The sequence below is a fragment of the Dinoponera quadriceps genome, unplaced genomic scaffold (assembly GCF_001313825.1).
Source record: "Dinoponera quadriceps isolate SergipeBrazil2010 unplaced genomic scaffold, ASM131382v1 scaffold1153, whole genome shotgun sequence".
Taxonomy (NCBI): Eukaryota; Metazoa; Arthropoda; class Insecta; order Hymenoptera; family Formicidae; genus Dinoponera; species Dinoponera quadriceps.
In genome coordinates, this window is record NW_014555324.1 from 509,533 (window position 1) to 537,374 (window position 27,842).

General features: G+C 43.2%; 1 protein-coding gene across 1 annotated transcript in view; it reads right to left on the minus strand.

Annotated features, from left to right (window-relative positions):
* Positions 1-13,798: 13,798 nt before the first annotated feature.
* Positions 13,799-27,842, minus strand: part of LOC106743825 (nephrin) — an 84,485-nt gene continuing 70,441 nt past the window's right edge. The window contains exons 8-18 of the mRNA XM_014618036.1: positions 26,420-26,556; positions 25,584-25,737; positions 24,496-24,798; positions 22,615-22,890; positions 21,770-22,060; positions 20,168-20,346; positions 19,150-19,570; positions 17,751-17,906; positions 16,437-16,564; positions 14,996-15,179; positions 13,799-14,250 (exon numbers count right to left, since the gene is read on the minus strand). Coding sequence (XP_014473522.1) covers positions 13,799-14,250; positions 14,996-15,179; positions 16,437-16,564; positions 17,751-17,906; positions 19,150-19,570; positions 20,168-20,346; positions 21,770-22,060; positions 22,615-22,890; positions 24,496-24,798; positions 25,584-25,737; positions 26,420-26,556 — 2,681 coding nt within the window. The remainder of the gene's footprint in view (positions 14,251-14,995; positions 15,180-16,436; positions 16,565-17,750; positions 17,907-19,149; positions 19,571-20,167; positions 20,347-21,769; positions 22,061-22,614; positions 22,891-24,495; positions 24,799-25,583; positions 25,738-26,419; positions 26,557-27,842) is intronic.

Here is a 27,842-nt window from a genome sequence, read left to right on the forward strand (position 1 = left end):
TATATATATATATATAATAATTATATATAATTATATATATATATATATAATTGTATATATAATCATGTATAATAATATATTTTTATATATGGGCATATTCTATATATAATTTTAAAAAGAAAAATCTTTTCCCGGGATGACTTTTGAGAAACGTGTCGCTTCTACGCGAGAATTATTATTCTCCGAGAGTGACTCTTGTTATATATATATTCATATACACACATACATATGAGCACGTGCGTACACACACACACATACATACACAATACATTCTCATTTACAACATGTAAGTCATGCTATACATATAAAAATGTACACATATATATAGAGAAAGTTACAGAAATATTTAAGAAAGTTCAGCAAAATGCATCCAAGGTTCGCGTTCTGATCGTGCTGATTAATGCGTTAAACGCGGCCGCCCTATCCCGAGCTTCGTTCGTTTCGCGCACGAAGATCTGCCGTGCGCGATATTTTATTCGATATTAATTGGGAAAATTGGATTCGGTATTATTGGAAATTGGCTGAACAGGGGCGGCCGTGTTCAGTGCTAAACGCGCGATTCAGAAGACGCACTTCTCCGACTCTCGAAGGCCGCTGTGTTCTCGCGTATCATCCATCGCACAAAGTTTCTGTTTTCTGTGCCAGTATGCGTGTGTATGTGCGTGTGTGACCGACGCGCGATAACTACTAATTAATAATTAACACTTGGGAGAGTCTGCGCGAGAGACTGGTCGCGAGCGAGCCGTGAATGCGACTGTCTCGCGTCTCCTGCGACTTCCTGCGTTCGTGAATGACGAAGATTATCGTGTCCTGTTGAAAAGGACGGATTCTTTTGCTAATGACACATATACACACACGCACAGGCACACTCGTACACAGACTCGTACACACATTGAAAACGTACACAGATGTAGCTCCATAGAAGCAAACGATACTTTGGTACTTGATCGAAAGATAATCAATGTACATAGTAATCGATATGACGTTATGTAAGAGTGTAAGTTAGTCTTAAAAGAGAAAGCCGTAGAGACGTCGAGACGGAAGATGAATCACGAGTCGCGATTCATATGTCTTGTTAATTTTATCGAATATGATGTGTATATATGTGTACAACAAGGCACAGTGCCAGTCGCATGTTAAGGGCGGCCGTTAAAGTTTTAGGGGTGAGAGCCGGGATCGATAGCGGGTCGTAATCGTACGTAAAAGTGACGGGTGTATATCGAGCGTCCGAAGCACGAGAGAGACAAAGAGAAAGAGAAAGTGCCCAAACAACATGTATATCTGAAAGACATCTTAAAGATGTCCTTTAGATGTCTTATTGTCTAAAAGACGTCTTTACGACATCTTAAGCGGTGTCTATAATAGGTGTAGCAAGCATTAATCCTTCGACCATACATTCTAAAAGGTCGCTCGCGCCACAAACAGGGTTATATTAGCGATTTTTTAAACTACATATTTGAAAAGCTGTAAAAAGAAAGAAACGAATAAAATTTTAGAATAAAGTGTAACTTTTCTATTTTAATGTTTGATTATCCATAGAAAATCAAATTTTAAGTTATTTAAAAAAATTCGAATTTTCGACGCATTTCGTTCTTCAGGCACAACTCACCAGGTCCATCTGACCCATAATGCGGTCGAAGGGTTAAACCGTAAGAAATTGATCAATCAATCGATTATTCTTTTCACATTCGACTGCGATTGGTGAATTTTTTACGGCTTAAGGTATACTACACTTATTGTAAACACCGTTTTAGGGCGACTTACGACGTCTTAAGATGTCTTATCTCTTGTCCATAACTTTACTTTAAGACATAAGCAAATTGACCAATTACAATCGTTTATTAAAAGAATAATTGACCGTGATTGGTCAATTTATTTATGGCGTTTTATTACTACGTTTTAACAAGATTGTGGACAAGAGTTTAATGTTATCCGGGCGGATGTTTGTCGAAGCTATTACAGGAAAATATTACACTGTAAGACCGATTCATATCTTTAAACAGTAGTCGTTAAGTCCGCTGTCTTTGTTGGCGTTTCCCATTAGTTGTGCGATCTCGATCATGTATGTTAACGGTGTATTCGACGGCAATGGTCCTCGACCGGCGCGACGGCGTCCATTTCGCAGCACGCGGTGTTACATGCGAGCATTGCGACGAAGTGTATTTTTATTTTCCTTTCGGATTGATTGCTCTCCGAGGGCGCTTCCCGACTTTTCGCGTTCGAGAGCCCACGATTGCGATTGCAGCGTATCGATTATTTGATGGCTTGTGGCATTCGCGGAAAAGTATTTTGGATTCGACTTCGCATTTTTGCCAAGTCGTCTATTCCCGACGAATCGTCAACGTTTTTTTCAGTTCACCTCGTTATCTCGTTATTACGAAGACGCGAGTTTCAAGATACGTGTCGGATGACTTCTCTCATTGTGCTGACATTGTACCGCGCTTTCTCGGCGACGTATACTCCGATGAGAAAACGAGGTATGTGTTACGAATTAAAAAAAAAAAGAGTGGAAGAAAAGAACAACAATGATTATAAAACATAAAAATGCAAAATCGTATCGGCGATCGCTGGAGTGGCCCAAATCGTAGGTTCCCGTTGGGGTAATTGCTTTCGCGTGTGCGAAAGATACTCTCTAACGATACGACAAAGTGTGTTCGGAATATCTCTTACTTACCTTTATCGCCTTTATTTTGTTTTCCGTGCCGATAAAATGTTAAACAAGCGCCTTGCGTGCGCACAGGTACAATTAAGAAGAATTTTCTCATACTTATTCTCGTGACTCGGATCACTTTCGCGATCGGCGGCGGCGCGATCCATCCTCTTAGAGCTCGAGTTTCCGATTTCGATATAGCGCGATTGTCGGTATCGCCAATCTCGTGCCAATCACCGAGGTCACCACCGTGTATCGTCGTCGCGAGAAGGACGACCGTCGCGCGTTCCGTCGCATAGATAGGAAAGAGACTTCAGATTCTCTGCGAGCGATAGCGAATTATTCAAGAAGAGAGACAAACTTTTATACGCGCAAGATGTTTACTTGCGAGCGCCATCATATACACGCATATTACATACGCGGTACATTCACAATCAAAGCGTTCCTCTTTCTCCGCATCTCACGGGGTTGCGCCTGTTGACGACAATTGCGTCACGGTGATAAGGCTGAAGACACCCTCCTCGTGACCGATCGATCGGACATGATAAATACGAGATAATATAAGAGGCCGCACCTCTGTTGTCGTCTTTTACCTTACCACGAGAGCGCGAACCTCACCCATGTCAAAGTACCGGATCAAAAATATCGTATTCACTCGAGTGTGTGCGAGCACGAGCGTGTGGAGCGCGCGCACGTCATTTTATATAAGTGTTATTATTAACTATATTCTCTCTCTAGATCGTAGATAGAACCGATGGCTCTCGAGCGGTGCCGAGACCGAGAGTACTTATTAATTGACTATAATTACTAGAGCGTGTGCGTGTGGGTCGATAGGTCGCGCGAGGCCTTCCGAGATTGTAAATAGTACAACTATTTAATACCGCTTATACATATATATATACATAATATACATACGAACCTAGATTTTTAAACGGAACTGTGATTTTTTTACGTTGTAAGGCGCTTTCGATTGCTGTTTTATTTTTCGATTCTCCTCTCTTTATGAGTTAGCCTATCGCCGAGTGTAATTAGGGCTTCTGCAGGCTTATTAGGCGTTTATCTGGTAGTGCATCACACACCGTTGGTCAACAGTTTGAGTACCGTAGAGATTAAATCTGGCGTTGGCGAGCGATTATCTCACGATTGGCTGTCCCTGAAGAAGGCAGGAAAAAGTGGGCGATTGTGTGTAGTAGCTGTTAGAGTTTTAAGTGATATTTTCGTATGAGTGTATTGACAAGTGTGTCGTCAAGTAAAATACAAAGCGATCAAATAATGAGAAGTAATGAAAACACCACAGAAGCCTATTGACGAATTATCGATGAGAGTATCAAGATTGCGTCTCTTGCGGTTACCAAGGTTTTTGGTATTTATCTGAAAGAGTGAGAGGGAAACGAAGATCAGTATCAGTTGAGAATCAAGACGCTTCAAGTGCGCAATGAACTTAACGAACTTTCCGTTCGAACGTTATTCGTCGCGAAAAATTACGATAGATTTACTCAAACTATTGGCTGTGCGTGATAATGTGTACTTTTCACGTTTTCTCTTTTTCTTTTTTTTTTTACGTATTATTAACTGCGTTAAGGGCGTTTCCTTCGCCAACTTTAAGGCTTATCTCGCGTTGTAAATATATCAGGTAACTTCCGCGCTTTTCTAAAGAATGCCAACACCGAAGTTCAGTTCGAGATCTTCCAGTAGCGTTCGTTGTAATCCTGATGAAACGGCTAAAATTCTCAAGCGTCGGACACTCCCCTCCGGCAGACCGATCCCCGCAATTGTACTTAGTACGTGTACAATTTGTAAATTGCGCCGCTCTCGTCGCAAGGTACCTCTTTCCTCCTCGTCTGCAGGCGGAGGGGTACACACTTGGATAGATTTGCAAATATACTTTGTAAGTTACATCGTAACAACTAATCGATATACTCTGCCGATCAATGAGCGTTAGAACATAGGAGATCCGTATTTATTTTAAACTATATCCTGCATACTGAGATATATCACACAGCATGGTACCTGTCGATACTGATTGAGTTCATGTCGATGATCACGAGTAGCGAGCGATTGTTTCATTGATGTACAGAATTCTAGCGAGACCCGGTGAGGTTTTTCATTTTTTTTCCGAACAATCGTCGCGCGCGCGCGAGAAAGAGAGAGAGAAAATAAACGCTTCAGACTGTAGAAAATTGCGGTTTCTATAGGAGAGGTGGAAAGGACATGGAAAAACAAAAAAAAAATAAAATAAGAGACGTGCTCGCGTCCTTTTTCTTTTCAAATGTGCAATTAGGGAATCAGATCGTGTGCAAATGCTATTGTCGATTTATTTTCTTCGCGAATCACACGAACTTCGCGTGTGATCTCGTTACGAACGGACTCGTTCGAATCTACGGAAATATCCCGTCTCACGAAATTCTAAGGTGACAAGAGATATTCTTCGGTCGAAATTCTCGTCTCTATAATTTGCACGACTTAGAATTAGTAGCGAAACTAGGACTCGTAATCATAATGATTTCTTGATATCGATAATCTGATTTCACCGTTGCCTGCGAATGCGTGTAATTGCGATGACAAACTGCAAATCTTTCTAGTTTCTTTCTTTCCAGTTTCAGACATCGTGCTTTTAAATTACGCATAATGAGAGTTGTTTTTACGTGCGATTACGTGAAATCACTTGTGAACAATTGTACGCAACGTAGATCGCGAGTAAATAAGTTGCATCAAGACTGAGCAGTCTAGTAATAAATAAAAAACATGCTGTTAAACTGATTTCGACAAGTGATCTTGTTTGTCTCTTTCACGAAGGAGAAACCAGATTTGAACCGAATCGCAACCGAATGTAATGTCTAAGAGATGTATTTCCATTAAAATCTATCTAGTACTTCGTTTCTATCATAATTGTTCGACATTATCATCATTATCATCATCATCATCATCATCATTATTATTACGATCATCGTCATTATCATCCTCTATGTCCAGAATGACGACAAATGTAATACAATAGTAATTGTTATCTTCTGTGCTATACAAAAAGGAAAAATATACATTGACATATGATTACAAGGCTCTTCATTTTCTTTTATTCTACCCGGTGATAAAAAAAAGATTAAAAAATTTGCGAAAGAATAAAAAACGGTGTTGTATATCCTTTGTAGAACGATCAAAATCTCCTGGAATGAGTTGTTTGTGTCTTTTAATCCCGATCCTTTTCCAATCTTCCAATTCTAGTTCCAATTCCGATTCGAATTAAGTACTTCGATCCCCAATTCTTCAGTTCTCGGATTCTATTCTCTTACTTGTTAATCAGAAGTCCGCTGTTTGATCCTATATTGAGGATATCGTACAGGACGTTGGAGGATTGTGCGGCGGGAGTGCAACAGAGACCGAGATTTATAAGTTGACAATCAGTTTTAATAGTCGCAATAGAAAACAATATACAGAATACAGATACAGAATAATCCTAGCTTGACGAAAGGCTCCTAGGTAAAATGTTGTTAATTGTGTAGTGAAAAATTATGAATGGGGGAGAGAAAACAAGAGATGATACACATAATGAGTGGCTTATTTTTACCTATTTGCTTATCGGTTAGTCGTTTACCTAATTACAATGATTGAATCGTTAATTATAATTATGTCTGTATAGACACACAGGTGTGTATACATAATAGAGATTCTTAAACGCTACACAATGTTGCTTTACTTTGGTTTTAAATTAAGGACTAGCGTGTTAAGCTTAGCTCCGCCTCTGTGTATCCACGTATTAAACCCCATTTGCACCTCGTTCCATCGAATTAGAAAATACTGGCAGTTGTTGGGAAAGGAATCACGCCGTTTGACTTCCGTGGGATCTCGCGCTAACGGTGCTATGGTGATCGTAAAATGCAAGTGAGTGAAGTCGCGTTAAAAAAATGTTTTAAACGAAAAAAAATCAACACGGCGTTTACGTCGATTGGTGTTTCGTGGGCGACCTCGAGAGAGCGTTCGTCAAAGTGGCATCGACGCTCCGACGACGTCCGTCGGGAAATTTCGGCGCCGAAACACAGAGTTCCCGGTAATAAATCGCACGAGTGCATCTCAAAACAATCGCAAAATGCGTAAAGAGTTAAATGCATCGCGTTAAAGAGTCTCTTCGTTCCGTCTTACATTATTACGTTTTAAGTAACGTGGTGCGGCGAAGGCACAAGGCATGTATTTGTTGAATGTCGTGCAGCAGCGTGTTCGTATATTTCGTGCATGATGTGTGTGTATATATTTGTTTATTTATTGCGGGTATACGTGTACGGGGAGTCAACAGAGAAGAGGATGCTGCTGAGCAATAACCGCTGCTTCGTGTAAATGTACTTTTGTACGAGATACACGCTCGACAGGACCGATGACGGGACTGAACGACATTGCGATCGATACACAGACGACGAAGCGAAGCTCACAGGGTGTGTGTATCTGTGCGTATGTGTGTGACTGATGTGTATGGTGTGGATGTTGCATATGTTTGTGTGTATGTGCGCGCGTTGTGTGAATGAGTGTGCGTGTATATACCATTTAGAATTGGAAATGTAATTTAGAATTAGAATGTAAAAATACTATGTATATGTACATTAATCAGTAATCGTGGGCATTCAATTATGTTACACCGTATCCGATCAGAGAGCTTTTCCTTTTTTCCGCTTTTATTCGCGTTTTCTTTTTGTCTCCTTTTCGCCTCATCATCTTCTCCTTCTTCTTCTGCGTCTTCTTTCTTTCGTTTCTTCTTCCTTTTTCTTCTACTCGAGAAACAGCGCCGGCCGCGCTTCGTAGAAATCTCGAACGGTCGTCGACCGGCGTCGGGTTCTTTGCTCTTTGCTTCTCGATCCTCCACACACACTCTCTCTCTTCTTTTTGTTTTTATTTCTTATGTTCTTTGTTTAACATCGTACGGTATTTTACACACGTCGAAGAACATCAATCGATTGGCACATAAAACGGAAGCAACATTTAGACCAGTCGCGGCGTAATATAGTTACGTACCTTCGAAAGGGGAGTAGAGTACAACATACTTTCGTAATTGGCGCAACGCTCACGGCACAAAGGGTTAAAAATTATGTCTCTACGTGTGAAAAAGTAGAAGCCTGGTCACGTAAAAAGGATCCCTCGCGGGAGGGGGATCGTATGAAAAGTCGGTGCGACGCGAAGACGCGATGTGGAACACTGGCGATATCAATTTTGGAACGGATAATTTCGCGGCGTCGCGCCCTCGGCGCTCCTCCTTTAGTCCTGATATCTTATCGTTTCTTCGTTTCTCTTCATTTTTTTCTTTATCTATTACTCCCTTCGATTCACCCTCGACGATTCGCTCGCGACGCGTGTGTGTGTATGGATGTGTGTGTGTGTGTGTGTGTACGTGTCGTTGAACGTTCTCTCCGCGATTTTTAGAAAACACAATGGCGCTGTCGCTAATCCCTATTTATCGATATAATCGCCGATAAAAAGAACGATACAAAGTGAATATAATATCAATATACACCTAGTACAAAAGCTCTCGATTCGTTTTGTGTTTCTCTTCGTAGTTTGATATAATTCGTTAGGTATTTCATTCTTTCTTTTTTTTTTTCCTTTCGTGTCTATCTAAGTGCTATGTACATATTGTATACGTATATATATATATATATATATATATATATATATATATATATGTATGTATATATATACATGTAAAACGATTAATTGATTTCCTTCCTCCGTATCCTTAATGATTGTATAATTAGGATTGACTATGTCTTAGAGTAATCAACGGAATTTTATACGAGTTATTATTATGTAAAATATCAAATATCGTACTGTTTAGATGGTATGTCCATCTCCAAGGTACCATTTTGGACGAATAGCGGTCCGTCTAACATGCCTAGCACTTTGATGAGCAAATACTTTGGAGATTACATAAATCTAATAATCTTCAGGTAATATTAAGTATAGATGTGATTTGTTTAATTACAAATATAAAACATGTATATGTAAATAGAACTCTTAATTATGCGCGAACATGTTCTCTAATTGAGCATACGTGAATTTCTTATCATCAGTCTAAGCCGAACTGTGCGGCTCCATACACAACGGCGGTTAACAATACACGTCTCTGTTTCTTTCTCTCCCTCTCTCTCTCTCTCTCCCTCTCTATCTCTCTCTTCCTCTCTTTCTTTCGACCTTTCTATCTCTCTTTCCCTTTCACCATTTTTATTTATTTATTTATTTATTTCTCTGTTTCTCCCTTTTTCCTCCCTCAAGCTTTCGTAGAATCTACCGTAATTGTAACAAATAATCGCTGTAATTGAAACAACAATACGCGTACGCTACGGAAAACGTTATCCATAAAACTTTCAAACAATCTCCCGAGCATGGAACGCACGTGACCGCCGGGCGGGTAAAGTATTAATTGTCTCCTACACGAACAATTCCTCCGCAGGGTGAAGCGCAGGCAGATTCCGCGAGTCTCGTCGCGTCGCTGCCGAATCTCTCGTTCTCTCGTCCTGTCTCTCGTGTTTTTTCTCCCAACGATCGCACGCACACGGAGGAAACTTGACTCGATAGAGCCCTCCGCCCGCAATCTCGGGCGAGCAATAAATCTCAAGTATATAGGTCGAGAAATCATAGTTGTCGTTGCAATTAATCGCGGTGAAATGCACTATAATTACACACGATTGTTTATCGGCGATGCGATGTGACGTTACGTACGAAAAGGACGCAAAAACCGAGCCGAACAAGCGCGAGATCAAGATCGTGATGAGGGCGACACGACGACGCGGCCACAGCCGCTGGGACCTGCACTTCATTGTCACAGCCCTTTACCGCCGGCGCGGACGCTTCGTGCGTTACATGACTCCCTCGTAATAATACCTCCTCTCAGTAGGCCAAACGCATCGAGTTTCGTCGTCGTTTTCAAAAATATATACGCTGACTACTTAGGCTTTCGACGAACGGAAAGACGTCTCGTCCAATATATAACCGGGATAATTCTTTCTTTTTGTTATTTTGTTAGTTTTTTTTTCTCTTTTTTCCCTCTTTCGCGTCCTCGCTCCTTCTTTCTTCTCGGATATACAGCGTGTGTTATACCATCTAGCGTACTTCGTTTATAGCCTAGGTATAAGTGAGACCCTCATATGATCCATTTGAATTACTTCGTTTCGCATTTTTCTCTCTTTTTTTCGTAATTTTTCTCGCTCGCTCGCTCGCTCTCTCTCTTTTTCTCTCTTTCTCTCTCTCGTTCTCGCCCTCTCTCTCCCACGCTCTCCCATTCTCTCTCCCTCTCTCGACCGTGTGAAACATTGAGACGTATCGCACTATTTACATGGTTTTAATCATAATCGTAATGGAAATAAATGCAAAAATATATGTATATGTATGAACATTTAGTCGAGCTACGAGCTATCCGCGCGAATCCGCATACAGCCGCCCTCGATGCGAATCCTCTCACGTGCGCGCGGCTCCCCCGACACGGCCGTCGCGCCGGCAGAGAGTGTGTGTCCTCTTTTCATTCTAAAAACTAAAAACCATCGTAGCAATTAAACTTACGTACTATTGTCTTTGTTCAAGATATCACTACGCCAAGATATTCACTGGTATGGCTCCCCCGTTCTCGCACATTTTTCTCTCCTCGCACGAATCTCATTCTCTCTCTTTCTCTTTCTCTCTCGCTGATTATGTTACGCCATCATCTCCATCACACCTCCCGCGTCCTCGTCTCGAATCGTCGAACCGTCGCCTCATTGAGCTCTCCCAATTTCCCGGAACGAAGTTTCGAAACGTGCGAAGATTCCGCTGGAAATACTGCCGCTCGAACTTAGGATAAATTCTGATTCCGTACGAGAGCGAGTGTTGCAACTCATCCGACAGTGAGACGCATCGGATTCGCTCTTCAACGTCGAGCAAGGATAAACTCGATCATTCGAATTCATCCTACGCGAAAAGCGAAAAATAACTCGAATCGAGCGGCTGTTACTCCGAGCATTTCGAGTAAAATTTCGCCCGAGAAAATGTAAAAAGCGGCACGCTCCCTCGATTTTCGCACGATCGTGGGAGGGAGCGCGCTTAACATGCACGAGCTGTCGATCCGTCGCTCGCGTGCGCGCGGCGAACGTAAAGGCTCGCAGGATCTCCGAGAAAGCCGAAATTACCAGTAAAACACAAACGCATTTTTAACGTACGTATTAACGTGCGACCGAGCGTATGTGTTTCGTCTCACACCGATTAACGTCGTAGGAGCGTAACACGACGGATGATTCAATGTGTTTGTACGTATATTTGTGTGCGTGCGTATGTGTGTGTTGTGTGTAAAGGATAAAGGTATACGGACAATAACACACCGGTCAATGGACTACCTACAGTATTGACTTCGGGTTCGGCAGTGAAGACTCCGTTCTCTCTACGTACGACAACGTGTCGTTTTTTTCCACATTTTCGTAAGTCACACAAGTTACTCGAGGGACAACGCAACGCACGCAACATAAGCAACGCAGGTGGTCGGGGGGATAATTAAAGTGCAACGCGCGAGTTATGATATGCAAATGCGTTTACGCTGCAACTCGGTGCGTGTAACCTTTTCGATTCGACGCGGCACGTATGATTCTTGCTCACATGTAGGACAGCCTGAGCTCGATCGGAAGGTGGCAGTCGAGTGTCTGAATTGGGGATTGACGCTTTACAAGAGTCATGAGAATAAATTAGCGAGGGATTTTCACGTTTGCGGAAACACTGGGAGGACAAGTCGCTAAGTCATCTTAAAGTGTCGAGGCAGTGTAAGTGGGAGAATTTACCGTAGCGTTTACCGCGAGGAGATACAATTTCGTTCCTTCCCGAGGATGTGTACATAGCAGCCGCCTCGCAATTATCGCGAGGATCACGATCTTCCCTCCCGTGAAAGACGATTGGCTTCAGGCTTTCCTGAGCACCTTGCGAAAGAGGCGGACTCGTCATTTAGCGCAAAGTGTGACTATCCAGCATCAAGCGTCACCGAGAGGAGAATGTCGCGAGCGGACCGTGGCACATTTAGCGCTAAACTCGGCCATCTAACAGCGATGCCGCGTTCAAGGAGAGACGCCGTTAACTCAAATAGCGTCGTAAACGACACGGGGGAGGGTGGGGAAAGAAGTCGCCGCGCGCGCTCTCTACGACGCGCGTTCCTCTTCTCCTTGTAATAACGATTGTCTCGCCTCGAATCGTCGGGATAAGCCGACGCGAAAGTAAACAATGGACGGTCATGACGGATATGCCCACTCCTGCGAAGCTGCGAGCTCTACTATATTAAAGGGGCTATCACGCGCGCGCGATTATTAACTGCTATCTCGGAAATCAATATCAGTGAGATCGTGCGGTAATCAGTGCGCAATACGGAAACGGCGATACCGATATACGCCTCGGAACTCGGATAACCAATGTCAGTCTGCGACTTGGAAGACAGATGAATGAGACTCGCGATATATTGCGCGCGTATCCGGCTGATCCGTATCATTTTGCGATGTGTATTTCCTTACTTTTGGAATTTCCCGGAGTGAAATTTCACACGAGACGATGAGGGAAAACGAAGCGGTTATTATTATTAACGAACGTTTCAGTCAAGCTTAGAGAGGATTCCGATTCCGTACGAGTTTCAATCGATCAGAGTGAATTTGACTATATTCAAGAAACACAATAGTTGGGTGAACGCTCATTGGGCTATTGCTTTAGGAGCCGTTCAACAATCATTCGAATTTAAGCTGACTTTGTTTTTCGAGTAAAATTTCACTCCAAGAAACTTGGAGAGTACAGTCGGCAAATCATAAAGATTGCGACATTTGTTTTTTCGATGAGTTTCGCAACGTTTCTCGTATCCGATAGGAGAATTCTTAGTAAGCAAAGAATCATTGACACAATGTTATTAGAATGATATTTTATATGTAACGTTTTCAAATATATAGCTTTCAATATTGTATACAATGTTATCGCTTACAATATTTGACCGAAATATTAAAAATAATATTTCTACATTATGATTTTAATATTTAGGAATATTATATTATCAAGTAACAGTTTAAAAAGATTTATAATAAATGCTTCGAAAAATTTATTTAACGTTTCTTGCATAAGTTCGTCTTTATTTCAATAATTCTCGGGAAATACATTTTCCTATTGGATTCGATTTTAATCTGCCGACTGTATACAATATCCGGTGACAATCCGTCGAACGACGGATTTCTTCTTTCGCTGCAGCACAAGAACACCGATCTCTCAAAGAGCGTGCGATATTCTCATTTCTCCCAGTTTCGAGCCGTGACATTAGCTAACGTTCGCATCAACGATATCTCTGCCGATCACCGCGTTATCTCGCGCGATTACACGCTCGCGAGCAGCTTGAAATCTCCGTTTCGCATGGTCGAAGGATACCTCAGAGATGTTTCGCGGATTTGCCGACCGTCTTTGACACAACCGTGCATAGTGATATCCAAACGCAATCGTTGCGACGCGACAGCATACACGATCGGCGGCGCGAAGTAACCGAAGCAACCGAAGAACGAAATTATTGCCGCGGGTGTGTCTGATTGCGCGTATTTACAGAAAATATATATATATATGTACCTACTTTCCGACAGCGTCAATATTTGGATTCTCGATCGTTCGACGCGTCGTATCGATTCCTCTTTCGGGGCACGAAGTAACGCTAAGGCGAGCGGACAAAGACTACGAAGAGCTACAGAGCAAGTGAAATCGGGGAAAGATGGGAAGGCAAGATAGCGGTAGGACCATCCTCGGAGGCTGTTACCGTCGCTCGCTCCTCGGTCGATCAACATATCCCTACTTAGAATTCAATCGCGCTGTAGGAAGCAGCCGCGGAAGGGAAAGGCGTGTTTACAGCGAACTTACCGGTGCACCACCCTCGTTCTCTTTCTCGCATGCACACACACATTCTCTCTTTCGCTCGCACTCTCTATTTACACACTTTCTTTCTCGCGCACAAAACAGAGTCCTCGAGATTGTTCAGGCGCATGATGAGTGCCGGGCCGTCAGCTGCCGTCGCTCCGACGATCCAAGTCCCAGAGAAGGATTCGTCTACAGGCGCGTGCTCCTCTCCGTGACCGGCTGGTCCTCGTCGTCCTGAGCGACCGCGCGGTACTTGCCGCGCACCGAGCTGGGCCCGAAGATCGGCGAGCCTCAGACAAGATGGCCGTCGATGTCGGAGTACGTCGGCGTCGCGGTGAACGTCGAGAGCGGGTGGCTCTGGCACGGGGGCGGCGGCGGCGGCGGTTGCGAGTGGGGGTTGACGGCGCGGGCGAACGTGGCCGGCGGCGGCGGCACCGACGGCGGTATCGGCGACTTGGTGCCGGCGGTCATCACGGTGACGTCCGGCGGCGGCACCGGGCGCGGCAGCGTCCTGGTGCGCGTCAGCGTGCCGGTGCTACCCGCGACGTGTCCCATTATGTGGCCGGTCGAGCCCAGGGACGACGGGTAGTAAGGCCCGCCGGTCGGCTCCCCGATAGAGGGCGGCGCCGGGCTCGGGTTGCCGTCGTAGCCCAGGTAACGGCCGTTGTCCATCTCCACGCTGTAGAAACTCACGTCGTTAGGCGGCGCCGGGCTCGGGTTGCCGATGTAACTCGACTTCGACACTGTAACGTTAGACGAGGTGACGTGGAAGTAACGTTAGACGCGACTCGATGGACCGCCGCCTCACCCTCTCCTCCGATTGTTTCTTATGTCGCTTCCGACCGCCGGCGGTTGTAAAGTCACTCGAGTGGACTTGGCGGAAATTCGAGAAACGTCAAGCTTTCTTCTCAATGCTCACCCCCCGGACTCAATCTTCAGTATCATACATAACGCGTCAACAAGTTGACAATTGCGACTCTAGTTGTAACGGTAGAATTATAACATGTGATCCTGTCGTTATGATTATTCAATATTATGAGTTATGTAAAAATCGTGTAATTTAAGGAAAACATTCGTGACGCACCAAAACTCCATTAATGCATTCCCTAGGTATAATTACATTGAAAATTTCCAATCAGGCGGATTATGTCCGAATATTCGTGTATCATGATGGCAACGATGCTCCAAAGTCATGATGCACAAATATTCAGAAATGAAAATGCGCTTAATTGGACATTTTCGATGTCACTATGCCTGGGAAATAGGATTATATTAATGGAGTCTCTTCTGTATAAAATTATTGTGGGAATCGTACAAGGTGAGTCACTTGCTACCTAAAATAGTGTAATAAATATTGATCGATGTAAGTATTCACTTTTCGATAACATCACTTTGAAAGAGTGCTACGAACAATTGCAATCTCGAGCGATAAAGTCAGAGATACAAGTTGAAGTGTGACTTGTAAGTTGATCTTGATGGCAAACATACCCGAAAGAGTCCCGCTGGCGGTGGTTCTCTGCGGCGGCGAGTCCATGTTCATCGACGTCTGCATGTGATTGCTGCGACGGCCGAGGGTGCCCTGATGCACCTGCATCTCTAAACCACCTTTCCCGAAATCCTGCATAGTTTGATCTATTAAATACGTGCTAGCTGCGGTTTTGCGTCCCTCGTCCTATCATGCAACAGAGTGAACGACGATCGTTAATTCGTGACTTGCGTCTCGACGTTCGCTTGTTTGTGCACTCGCAAACAGGATCGCCGTGAAACGAGTCTCGGTAACGTCGACGACGACGGCAAGTTCCCGACGAATCCCAATACCACGATCGATACCAACATCGAATCTACCTTCCGTTCCAATCAATTCATCGCGATTTTATTTTATGTAAGTGAAAAAATACTTTTCATACAATTTCCGCTCGTTTCCCTTCCTTTTTTTTTTGGTTTCACGTCGCTCTTCGTAAAGTAACATATCGATGTAAGCGTCGACGTCTTCTCACACCATAGATCTTATCGCCAATGAAAGTATGAGTAATGGAGTGAAGCGTGTTAATAATGCAAGATGCTTTGCGATATTACCAGCCGTCATTTCGTTACTCCGATATTACTCTTACGTCCATTGTAACGCGAAAGCTAACACTACTGCGAGAGAGTATTCACGGTGAATACGAAAGCCTCGGAGACTTCTTCGTCCCGTTAAGAGAATTGATTGCAATGTGAAATCTTGGGAGAATCAAGATTTTGCGAGTGTCGGACAGCTTTCGTCGTTTAACGCTACTTTGCGCGCCCGAGAGACACGTGCGTTTGATTTACCTGAGGGTGTTACCTTTAGGTAGAATTCTCTGTGCTCGGATGACGTATGGTCATTATGAGGTAATGACATGAATATGTGACTGTATATCATGAACAAATCCGGGCTTTGTAACTCAAAAAGAAACCGCGAGACTGCGAGAAAAGCACGAAATCGCGTCGACACTGCTCTCGCAGAAAGTAAAGAGAAAATCTCTCGGCTTAAAGTAATCAAAAGTCACGCTTACTGACGAAAGATTTCACTGACTGTAAGCAAACAACAATTCTCGCGTATCTCTCGAATAGTTAGTACGTAGAAGTGCATCACGTGCGCTTAACATATACGTCGTTAATTATTTTTCCGCGTGCAGTCGGTTAGAGGATACGTGAAAGTCAGCGGAGTGGAAAGAAGTGCAAGTATCGTTAATACGAGCAGAGAGTTATATCAACCCGCACCACGTTATATCAGGATAGATAAATCGTACCGCGGCTTTGAGAAGAATCGCGAGAGGGAGAGAAAAAGGAGCCAGCGAGAGATCAGCAAAAAACGCGAAGGTCGGAGAACAGAAAAAGTGTTGCTAGAACTCAAACCTACCCTCCGGAATTACTTGTTACTAAGAACATACTGACTGATGGCACTGACCACGTAATCGTTAGCGTCGAAGTTAACGTCGCTCTTCTCGTCCGACATCGAACTTAATTCACCGGTCATGGTGTCGCCGTTGACGGTGGACGGTGCGTACATGTCCGCAGTCTGCGACTTATTAATGCCTGTGCCAAAGTGAAGAAAATGCGTGGTGAACGTGTGAATGGCGTGTGATGGCGTGAACGAGCGACTACGGCCGCGCGGGGGACAATTCGATTATCGATTCGATTCCTTTTCTTCGTGTAACAGTTGTTACGCATAACAACAACAACATGTGTGCTTTTCATTTGCGTGCACGATGCATACGAAGAATGAAAATTTCAGATAATTGGTCCGTAGAGTGCCGGATTTTCACTGCCGATATTAAAGTGCTCATAAGTTTATTATTTACCGATATATGTACTTTCCTGTAACTTTCTTTCTAAGTAATAAATGTTAATTTTGAGTGAAATTAAGACAAATATACATACAATATTACTAACACGGAGATGTATATTTATTTTCTACTATTCTTATTAATGTGTGTGTTTTATTTATACGTCAGTTGAGCTAATAAAGGTGCGCACATAATGGAAAATGATACATAAATATTTAAATATGTATGCATGACACGTGCAATATTGCATAATACTGCTGTAAATGGAAAATTTACTATTTCCTGTATTTTCAAAACAAAATGGTCAATAATTTTGAAATATATCTATGTCTCTATATTAGTGTCACAACAGTTTTTCATTAAAATCTTAAATGTAATTTAGAAGAAATAAAAAATAGAAGTTAAAAATAAAAAATTGTTTAACAGACCAACTACCTTAATAGTTATACAAGTAACCATCTTTTCCTAAAGTAATTCTCACACGGAAAGAAAAGTTTCATTGAATTAACGCGACAAACGAAACGTGTTTCGGACAAAGGAGACCGAATTTTTAGTTCCAAATTCGGTGAGAACCAGAAGTTCCACATTCCTCAACCAAAACGTTCGATACGTTCATCGCTACGTTAATTCAACCGATCTTTCTTCCCCGCGTATATAAGATACGGTTTGACTTTAATATCCTCAAAACATCCTAGGAGATGTGGCCGTCTCTGCGGCTGACCTGGTGTTAGTCGATGCAACGGGAGACACACCCTCTTATCCTCTCATCGATATTGTAAGACGCCGCGCTGCCAAAGTTTCGATACTGGGTCGGCAACTCATCTTACCGCGCGCGCGCGCGGCCGTAGTCAAACGCTGAAGTGAACAGCGCGCGATGATCCTCTATAGTTCGGAGTGCGTGATCGCGCTAAAGTAATCTAGGTCGGTGAACTTACGAGCTTTATTTCGCTTTCGTACTATGTACCACAACATGATGAAGACATTAACGATAAAAAAGATGACGGAAGTCGCTGCGAACGTATAGACATAATTCATCGGAAAGTCGCCCTTTTCCAATAGGACGTCCTGCAGGTTTTCCTCTTTATTCGGCCCTAGGGAAATAAAGGAGAGAAAGGACACATGATAATATCATATTTACCAGCACGCTGGGCCTTCTTTCTCGACTTTATTGTAGCAAAGACTATGGGCGCGGCAATGAGTAGGCAAGCAGAGGCGGAAACAGTGATGATAATGACGATGATGTAGGAGGAACTATTCTCGCTTGATGTCAACTCGGTTGGTGGCGCCTCGCCTGTAACCCAAGCCAATGCCCCATCACCGGTTTGTTATTCATGCAACGAGTCCGTCTACATTGTTAGTCATGTTCGACAGCCTGCGTACAAAACGTACTTTCGCGAGTAGCTACCACGATCTACGCGAAGCGGATAGAGGGAGGGAGTCAAGAGCGGCCGCGCAGCTTACTCGTTCTCATCTTGTCTGTTCTATCAGCGGCCGATCCTTTTTCCTCTTCCGCTTAGCGTGAGAACAAATGTCGCCCGCCCGGACGACAATTTGTGCGTTTACGTCGGTTGATATTCGCAAGCCTGTTGTTACTTCGCCGTCGATCGCTTCGCGACGGCCGCTTGATAACGAAACAATTTCGAAGCCAAGCGTCGTGTATATTATGCAGGGGATAAATTTATCAATAGATATATCGATCGAACGACTCGTGCTGAAATGGGATCGCGCGAACGACTTGGAAAATACATTTACATCTACGTAATGTACACTTGTTGTAACTAACTAACCCACGATGTAAATGCCATGCGAACATTCATGAGACACACTAAACGTACATAATGTAATACACGATGAACCTGATTACTGAGTATGATTAATTATGTGGATGCGGGCAGTCGCGTTTAATTATGTTCGATGATCTGCATAATGATTTAGCAAGCCGTTATTTTCCACCATGTAGCGTGAATAATGATCTACTATTTAATGTAAATAATTCGCTCGTGAGGGGGGAAAAGTTATCGAACGACTGTAATTTCGGCGGGATTTAAGGTAATTTCTATAATTTTGCCGCGAGCACGCAGCGGCCGCCGTTTTCTTCGTTTGATATGCCTCACGCCACACCGAAATTACAGCGCATCAACTAGTCAGCACTATTTATATGGATAATATTCATTCACGCTAATCCCATGAATATCGCTATGCTATGAGGTTAGCGTTACTTTTTGCTCTCTTCTACAGAGGGGTTCTACGAATTTTCCTTTTCTAGTGGAAAAAGCGCGGGCAGGGGTACGTATGTGTGTGTGTGTGTCTACGGTGTTTATTATTTTGACTTACGAAGCGTCTGGACTTTGAGGAGGTCCGGCAAGAAGCCGCTGTCCCCCTTCTCGTTGATGGCTTTCACGCTAAATACGTAATAAGTCCCGAGGGACAGGCCGGATATCGTGGCCTTATAGTCGCCGGGCGAGATGTCGAGGTAATGGTAGCGGTCCTCGTAATCCAGCGCCTGTCTCCAACGTATTTGATGGGACGTCGGCAGGCCGCCGTCGAAGCCGCGCTTCCAAATCACCGTGACCGAGTCATGGGTGACGTTGTAGACCTCCAGGTCGCTCGGCTTGTCCGGCGGCGACGTCACGTCCAGGTGTATGTCGTCCGTGGAGTATCCCATTTTGTTCTGGGCGCGGCACTGATACTTCCCGTAGTCCTGTGACCTCACGTGGTAAATGGTCAGCGTTGTCTCCGAGTAGAGCTCGGACAGCTGAGGGGGCACAAAAACACGATGATATTCCGTGATAACGTTGAAATCACGTGTGAATCTCAAATTCTCGATAAAATGATCGAATGATAAAATGATCATTTGATGATATATTTTTTTTTCTGTTCGATATTCTTCCAAACATTTAGCGAAATCACTTCTAATCAGACGAGTAAAATCGTCACGCGCAAATGAAGGACTCGGCGGAAACTCACCCAGACATGCTCAACGTGCTCAAAATGCAATCGTCATCTCCTGATAATGAGAGCTTGCTCAAAATTTTGTGCAGGTTATTTCATGTATTTGTCGAATGAGACGGACTTTTCAATGAATTCTTCGCGCGCGTCCTCTCCTTTCCCTCCTTTTGAGAAATCAAACGTCGAGACGGTAATTTAATCTCCGACGGTAAATAATCCCACTCGCTACGCGAGACAGCGATTCCGCCGAGGTGGAAGGGCTCGCGATTGAAGTGAAATGTAGAATAAGATCGACAATACGCGCGGCTAAAGGTCTCAGGTCAAACGGCGCTCTAAAGGGGATACACCGTCGGCCGGGGAACTCGTTATTTAAGAGATAAGTACTCCTTATAAAGTGACTTACATCGCTGTGAGTGATACTGTATTTATTCTCGGTTGCGTTCGGCAATAAAGTTTTCCCATTGAAGATCCAAGTGAAATGTGGCAATGGAGATCCCCGCGCTTTGCAGAACAATTGGACGTTTATTCCTTTGTTCGCAGCCGCCTTTCGCGTCAATGGGGTGTTCGTCATTTCCGGTTTAACTGCGCATAAAAGTACCAGTAAATCCTTTATTACGCGCTTTTCCGATACGCGTTCGCGTGTCGTGCATACGAATGCGTCTTGTGGTACTTCGTGACATTTCGCGCGTACACGGTTTACATGTTCCGTAATAATATTCACGCAGGCTTTTTATTTCTCTCTCTTCCCCCCCTTCATTCTCTCTCTCTCTCTCTCTCTCTCTCTCTTCCTCGACGCACGCACGGTTGAGCGGCGAGAATACATGGCCATAATTAAGCAAGAAGGATTTAACATACATGGAGTACATTCCGAGGGAAATGAAGATGATACATGATTTAAAAAGTATAAATAGCATTGAGGTCCTTCAAAGAGTTGTTCAAAAAGTCAATCAAAAGTTCATCTTCTTTAAAGGTGTCCATTGATAAGCTTAAGAAAGGACCTTCTGGTCTAAGCGATTAAAAAATGACTGTTTTATTCGAATTTATTTTCAAAAAAGGGAAAGAGATATCGTCGTTATACTGTTTTCCTTTGGACTTTTAGCGTTTTAGTATAAGTGATAAAAAAAATAAAAATATTCAAGCTTCAAACTTCAATTAAAAGGCATCCTGATAGTTCTAGATTTCAATGGTTCTATAATCGGAGCTGAACTGTGGGAAAAATAACGGCCCAACCGTTGCATTGAAATGAATAAACAAATATTTTTCACTTGTATCATATTTACAAGGTACTGAACTTTTAAAAATGGAAAAATAGCAAAATTTCGCAAAATAGCGGCACTTTAAAGAGAAAACATCATATTTTTCCCTTTTATTTCAACTTTGTTGATCTATTGTGGCAAAATCTCAAAAATCATAATTTCGTGAGTTGAATCCTCCTTGCATTACCATGGCTATTTTTTCAATGATTATTACACCGGCGATATGGCCCCTAGATATTATTGCGTGCTCGATAATTAATCGTCGAGCAATTATTGTCGCGCGTAATAGTAACAGCGATATCACTTAATTATTAACACCGGTAATTGATCGGCAGGTTCCGCCAACTTGCTGGCATTTGTTGCCGACTACAATAGCCGGCCGGTATTATTTATCGCGAGCACTCGATACGGTTCCGTACTTTTTATGTACATCAGAGGTTCGTTACGTTCTATAAAAGCATCGTTCTCGTTCCTCCGTCTCCCCCCCCCCCCTGCCCCCAAACCCTTTTTTCCGAAAACACGGTAGACTGTGCTGTGCTGTAACAATACGGCGGATTACGCCGTCGTTAAACCGGATGTATGACGATTAAATTTCCGGACGATACACGCGGCGCTATTAAATTATCGGCTGATACGCGATAATTAAATCCCGCCGGTTCCGATCGTACGTTCGAACGTACTTCTCCCTCGAGTACCGCCACTGATTACGGCGCAGCCGAGCGATCGAAATAATACAGATTCGTACGTACAGTTCGTGATGAAGAGAATGGGGTCCGACGTGACGTTGCCGATGCCGTTGTTGACCTTGCACCGATACTCGCCGACGTCCTCTTGGCTGGGTTGCTCTATGTGGAGGTACGACGTGCGATTGACGAAGGACGTCGAGTAACGCCCCGGTAGCTCCGGGTTCGATCCCACTTTTTGCCAGGTTACATACTCATCGCCGATCGGGCTGCCGTCGACCTCGCAGAACAGCTTCGCCTCGGCGCCGGGCGGATAAACTATCCCCGAGGAAGAGGTGCGCTTGATCTTGGCCGGATCTGTGGGGATCATCGGGAACGAAACGATAAGTTCGGATTCGCGCGCCGGAAATAACAATTTCTCCTCGGAAGCCTCGAGAGAGAGAGAGAGAAGGGAATGAAACGCGATTTTTCGCCTCGAATAATTGTTAGGATATCGGAGAAAGAACGCGAGTAATTAAAAAAGAAAATTGGACCGAGGAAGACCGAGCACAAAGAAAAGATAATGGAAAGGAAAAGAAAACTAAAGGGAAGGAGAAAGATAAGAGAAAGAAAAACTCAATAGAGAAGTTAAGAGAACGCGAGTAATTATTAATATAGAAAATTCGGCAGAGAGAACAATTATATTGTACGAAGGAATATGGAGGAGGAGGGGGAGTGGAAGCGTTGTGGAAGATAATTATAAAATCGGACGTTAACTTCGGGGCTGATCGATCATTTTGCGAAGTATCAAACCGAAACTTCGGGACCTGCCGAAACTTCGTTTAACGAGATCCCGAGGTTGATCGAGGGTGATGCAATTTTATCGCGATTACGCGCCGTTCTCGGCGTCAGTGTGACGGCGTGTTACTTACACTGCACCGTCAAATTCAGCTGATAAAAAGTGGTGCCTTCCTTGTTTAGCGCTTCGCATATGTACGTGCCGGCGTCGTGACGATCTAATCTGGTGATATTCAGCGTGGAGCCATGCGCGGTTATTCTCTTGCCGCTGCTGCCGAGCGGCAAACCGTCCCTCGTCCACGTGTACTCCGTCGTGTTAGGATTGCCCCTTGCCGATACGGAAATCACAAAAGGCTCGCCCTCCAAGCCGGTGAGCTCGTAAGGATCTAACGGCGAGAATATCGGCTTGTCTGCGACAACAAGAATGAGATGAGTTCATGACGCGTCGTGATTTTGCGCGTTAATTTGCTTACGCTCAAAAATATAATTGTCGTGCGTCAGAAATCGAACAGAACTTCGATGCGGATTTCGAATGGATGTAAACGCCAGGCAACCAAGTACTTTCGGAATTTAATCAAGGGAAACGAAAACACTGAGGGCCGGTGGGAACCAGTACGCGAAAATTAGTATGTGAATTAACTAAATAATGTAACAATTAATTAAAATAATAATTAAACTCGAGCGAGTAAATACTATGCTGAGAACAAAATATTTAAAAACGAAAAATATTTTATAGATAATAATATATTTATTTTAATATACATATTTTTACATTGAGAAAAGTTTTTACAATGAAAAAATAGTTTTCATTTTTTCGAATGAAAAAGTATACATTTTCTCCAATCTATAGCTTTTTGTGAAAACAATCGTTTATTTTATTTAAATAAAGAATTTAGATTTGAGTAAATATGTTGTTAGTACCGTAGAATAAATACTTTTCACCTTTTAGATACACAGTAAAAAATTTCATGTTAAAAACGGTCCACTAAGATTTTGTGTTAACATAAATCCCTCTTTAATTCGAAAAATATCAAAATATTAAAGATTTTTTCCGCGATGCTGATCGGCTATTTCAAAATCTCGATCTCGATGCGAGTCGTTGCTTACTTCAACTCACAACTATCATCGTACATACTACACATTTTGACAGTAACAGAGATATTATTTTCTCACCAACGAATTTTAGACTGGTGCTACAACAAGGTGCTCATTTAATTACACGAACTGAGATTATTTTTCGTGTAATAGTAATAATTAGCCAAATAGCGCGCATGTCTGTGTTGGTCCAGTGTGTTAAAAAGTGCATAAATATATAATGTTAAATTAACAGATTTACCTCGTCAGCATATGTTGACATTATATTTGCATACATTTTAACACATTCCCTATGTTATAAAGTAACATAAAATTTCAGTAGACTGTTTTTAATATAAAACTCATTACCGTGTATTTCTTCTCTTAGTGCAGCCGTAAGGTTGCATCGTTCTATCCCTATGATTGGATCTTTCTAAATGGCCAATAAATTAAATTAAAAAAATCCCCTCGGGATTGCTTGCCGAGTAAGTCTCTATCGCGATTTTGTTCCTTCGAGCATAATCGTGCAGTAATTACACAGAGCTCCGTATATTGGAATTATCTGGATGATGAAACCGATATAACTGAGAAAGGGATGTAATAACGTTACAAGTGTAACGATTAAAATAATCTAAGATGTCGGATCGCGTCGTATTTTATTTCCCAGGCAGCACATTGATCCTCCCATGGTGATCGGTAAATTTCCTGCCGCTCTCACAGTCGTTATCGCGCGTCGTAACACATAAAATACACTTTTACACGACGGAATTTCTACGAATACACGTAAGCTCGCTGATACCGGGAGGGATCGGCTCTAAGTAGCGCGCGCGACATTTTCCGGGTTGAACGATCTCTCTTTCTCGCACGTGCGTGCGTGCGTGCCAATCTACGTCGATATAGAGATTATGTCATTAAAGCGATATACTCAGGCGTATACTTACAGAGCACGTCTAGAGTGGTAGCGTCGTGGATGGATCTCCCCAATTCTGTATTCTTGGCCTCGCAGGTGTACACCTCGCCGTTCATTTCCTCGGTTAAGTCCAACGCGAGCTCGACAAACGAGACGAAGCCGCCGTATAATCCGTTCTTGGTGCCGTTCCTGGTGCCGGGTACCGGTATTCCGTTCTTCCACCACGACATCTCGGCGGCGGGATTACTGCTGCTCGATTCGCAGATTATACGTCCCTCCTGGCCGGCGTGGAAGTCCTGGGGCTCGCGGTTAATCTTCACCCTTTCGGGCGGGACTGCGCGACAGTTCGCCGTTAATATCGAGATTCGACCACGGCTGGATAAAAGGCCGTAGTAATTGCGATCATTTCTGCGCGCGCTGCGAACTCCAGTTTTCTCTCTTTTCCCCTCGCGGGCGCGATTAACATAAACGTATTAAGAACGTAAAGTACGATGATAGGAGTTTGATATACGAATCGATGTAATAATGAATATATCGATCGAAATATGTTTTTTTAAGGGGAGAATCAGTACATCGCGTAAGACTATGGTCTTCGACGCGTTGAAGTTGAAGAATTTTCGGATTGTCTTTTCGGAAGAGTAACTCTTTACGTTAGCGTTCGATATTCGTAGAACGTTGGATATACTTAATAATTTCTCGATGCAACTTTACTCGCTGCATGATGTGGATTGTTTCAAGACAGTTTGAACACTTTTTCTCGATATACTTCGGAATGAAAACGATGGTCTAATGAGAGATCTCGTTTTCGAAAAATAAGTTACCCGATCGGCTTCTGAGATGCACAAGGAACGAGATGTTTAAACTGTTTTCAAACGCACTTCTACTTTTCGCTTTACGTTAATACGAAATATACTTGAAAGAAGCGAGTACGCGCTTCTCATGTCGCTCCAATTATTTTAATTAAAATTATGTAAATATTAAAGTTGCGCCAAGACGATATTCCGTATACTCGCGAAAAATGTAGAGCAACCCGGCCTGCGGAAATGATCATGTAACGACATACATCGACTACGACTTTATCTGTGAGAAGGAAATCGTGCGACTCGTATTATATCTTACAGTTGACTTTTAACACGTGAACTTTGAGCAGAGGGATCTCGGTGGCTGAATTCGTCGCCTCGCATCGCACATGGGCGTTGTTGTCGGAGGCGTTGACGAGTATCTGCAGGTCACTGGAGACGGCGTGACTTCGCGTCCTCACTGTGCCCTGGACCTGCGATATAAAAGGATATTATTACGATGAGATTGGTGAATTTCGAGTATCCGCAGGGACGCGAATCGAGTAAATATTATATAAATATATCTAAGTGAGTCGACTGATAAAATACTAATAAATAACGAATAAATTAATAATAATAATAATATTATTATTATTTATTTATTTGTAATAATTATTTGCTTACTTATTTATAATAATAATATTTTATTAGTTAATTAATCATATTATTATTATTATCTCTAATAATTAATATCAGGTCAGTCAAAAATATGATTCGATTTTAAATGTCATCATTTACACAGACAACAATGTTAACGTGATAACATTTTGCTGACAGAAAGTCACAGACAACGATGAGAATAATTTCGGGCATGGAAGCGGTTTAGCTGTTAACAATAGTGAGAAAAGTAAGTTTTTTTCTTAAAAGTGAGAAAAAATTAGATATTTCTAATTGAGTGAGGAAAAATAAATCGTTGTCACGCCTGTAATTTGGTCGATGGATCATTTGTCGTCCTTGAATGAAACAGGGTCAAATTCGCCTCAAAAGTCGAACCGAACTTTTGGATTTATTCATTGAAGTTTCCGGAAAACACGAATATTCACGATTAGCTAAGATTCACGAACAGCCGTGCGGTGAACCGGGATCTGCGACAATCGGTTTTACGGTTTTACGTACCTTGCGATCGTTTTTGTACCACGTTAACGTAGCCAGTGGATTACCCGCCGTGGCGACGCACGAGAGCCTCAGCACCGTCCCAGCAGATATCGTCGTGCCCTCCTCGTATCCGGTGACGGTTATTTTCGAAGGTGGATCTGCGAGATCAGACACACGTCCATCAGAATCGAGATTTCTATCTCGCTCTCTTCGGACATTTCAAACTTTCGTGTTTTTTTTGCACGTTTCCCCGCGTTTCGAACAATATTTCGGTCAAACGTAGAAGTGTAGAAAAAGTAACCGGGCGAAAATGTATACAACAATAAAAAAATGTTCAAAACGCGTGTAAAAATATAGAAAAAAAACGAGAAATACCAAGTATTTTTTTCCACGACGCTTATCACGTCTGGGTGTTGCACTCTCTCTCTCTCTCTCTCTCGTCCGTCTCAGCTTTCTTTATTAGCCCCTCGCCGGATTGGCATTCAATAAGGGGTCGATAAATAAATTTCAGAAGCTTTATCGAATCCAGCTGTATCGCCGACGCGAGCGGCATTCATTATGACCTCGGATTGTGAGCGGTATTATTAATTAGAGGCTAACTAATTGTTTAGTACATTCGGATAGCGAGTAATTTTAATGTATGTAATTACAAGCTGCAAAACACAGTTGATTATTCAGGGATTATTTATTTATGACGGAAATTAATGTGTCGGTCGATTACGAATGTGTTCCGCGAGAGAATGTTTCACGCGGCGCGACGTAACGTCGAACATGTTAAATGAATTCTGACCATCTGACTGGCCTCTTTCTCTGTCTCGCAAGGGAGACGGATACAGAGAGGGAGCGCGAGAACGTTCACGCGTGCGTGTACGCCTGGGAGCGCGAGTAATGCGCGGCGGCGCGGTCGATTAATTTGTCATCGCGTGCCGAAGATGTCAACGACAACGGTTGGCATTATCGTTACCCAATTTCCCCTAACGCGTCACAAATTGGTCGCCGACCCGAAGAAGCGGGTAGGATATATCCGTAATTTCCACGGCGCGCTGTAAACGCCGAGTATCCCCGCGTGCTTTACGACACGCTCCACTCCTCGGGGTGCCCGTTATTTTTTATCGTGCGACGCGCGTTAGGCGGCCTCGCCTCGATACGTACGCGCCGTGATTGTGCATAAATCGCGACATGGACGAACGAGGAAGTTGCAGGAAATATCTACTTTGTGTAATAATACTACTGCTCTCGAAGTAAAGAGAGATCGACGTGAGGACGGGATAAGAAGAGGGGCGGGACGGTGTGTTCTGCGTTTACGTTTTAATCAAATCACACGTTTCGCGTGCAAGAATGTAAAGAACGAGAGAGAGAGAGAGAGAGAGAGAGAGAGAGAGAGAGAGAGAGAGAGGAAGCTCTCCGGCTTTCACGGAGAGGGTATTCCTCGGTCGCGAAGGGT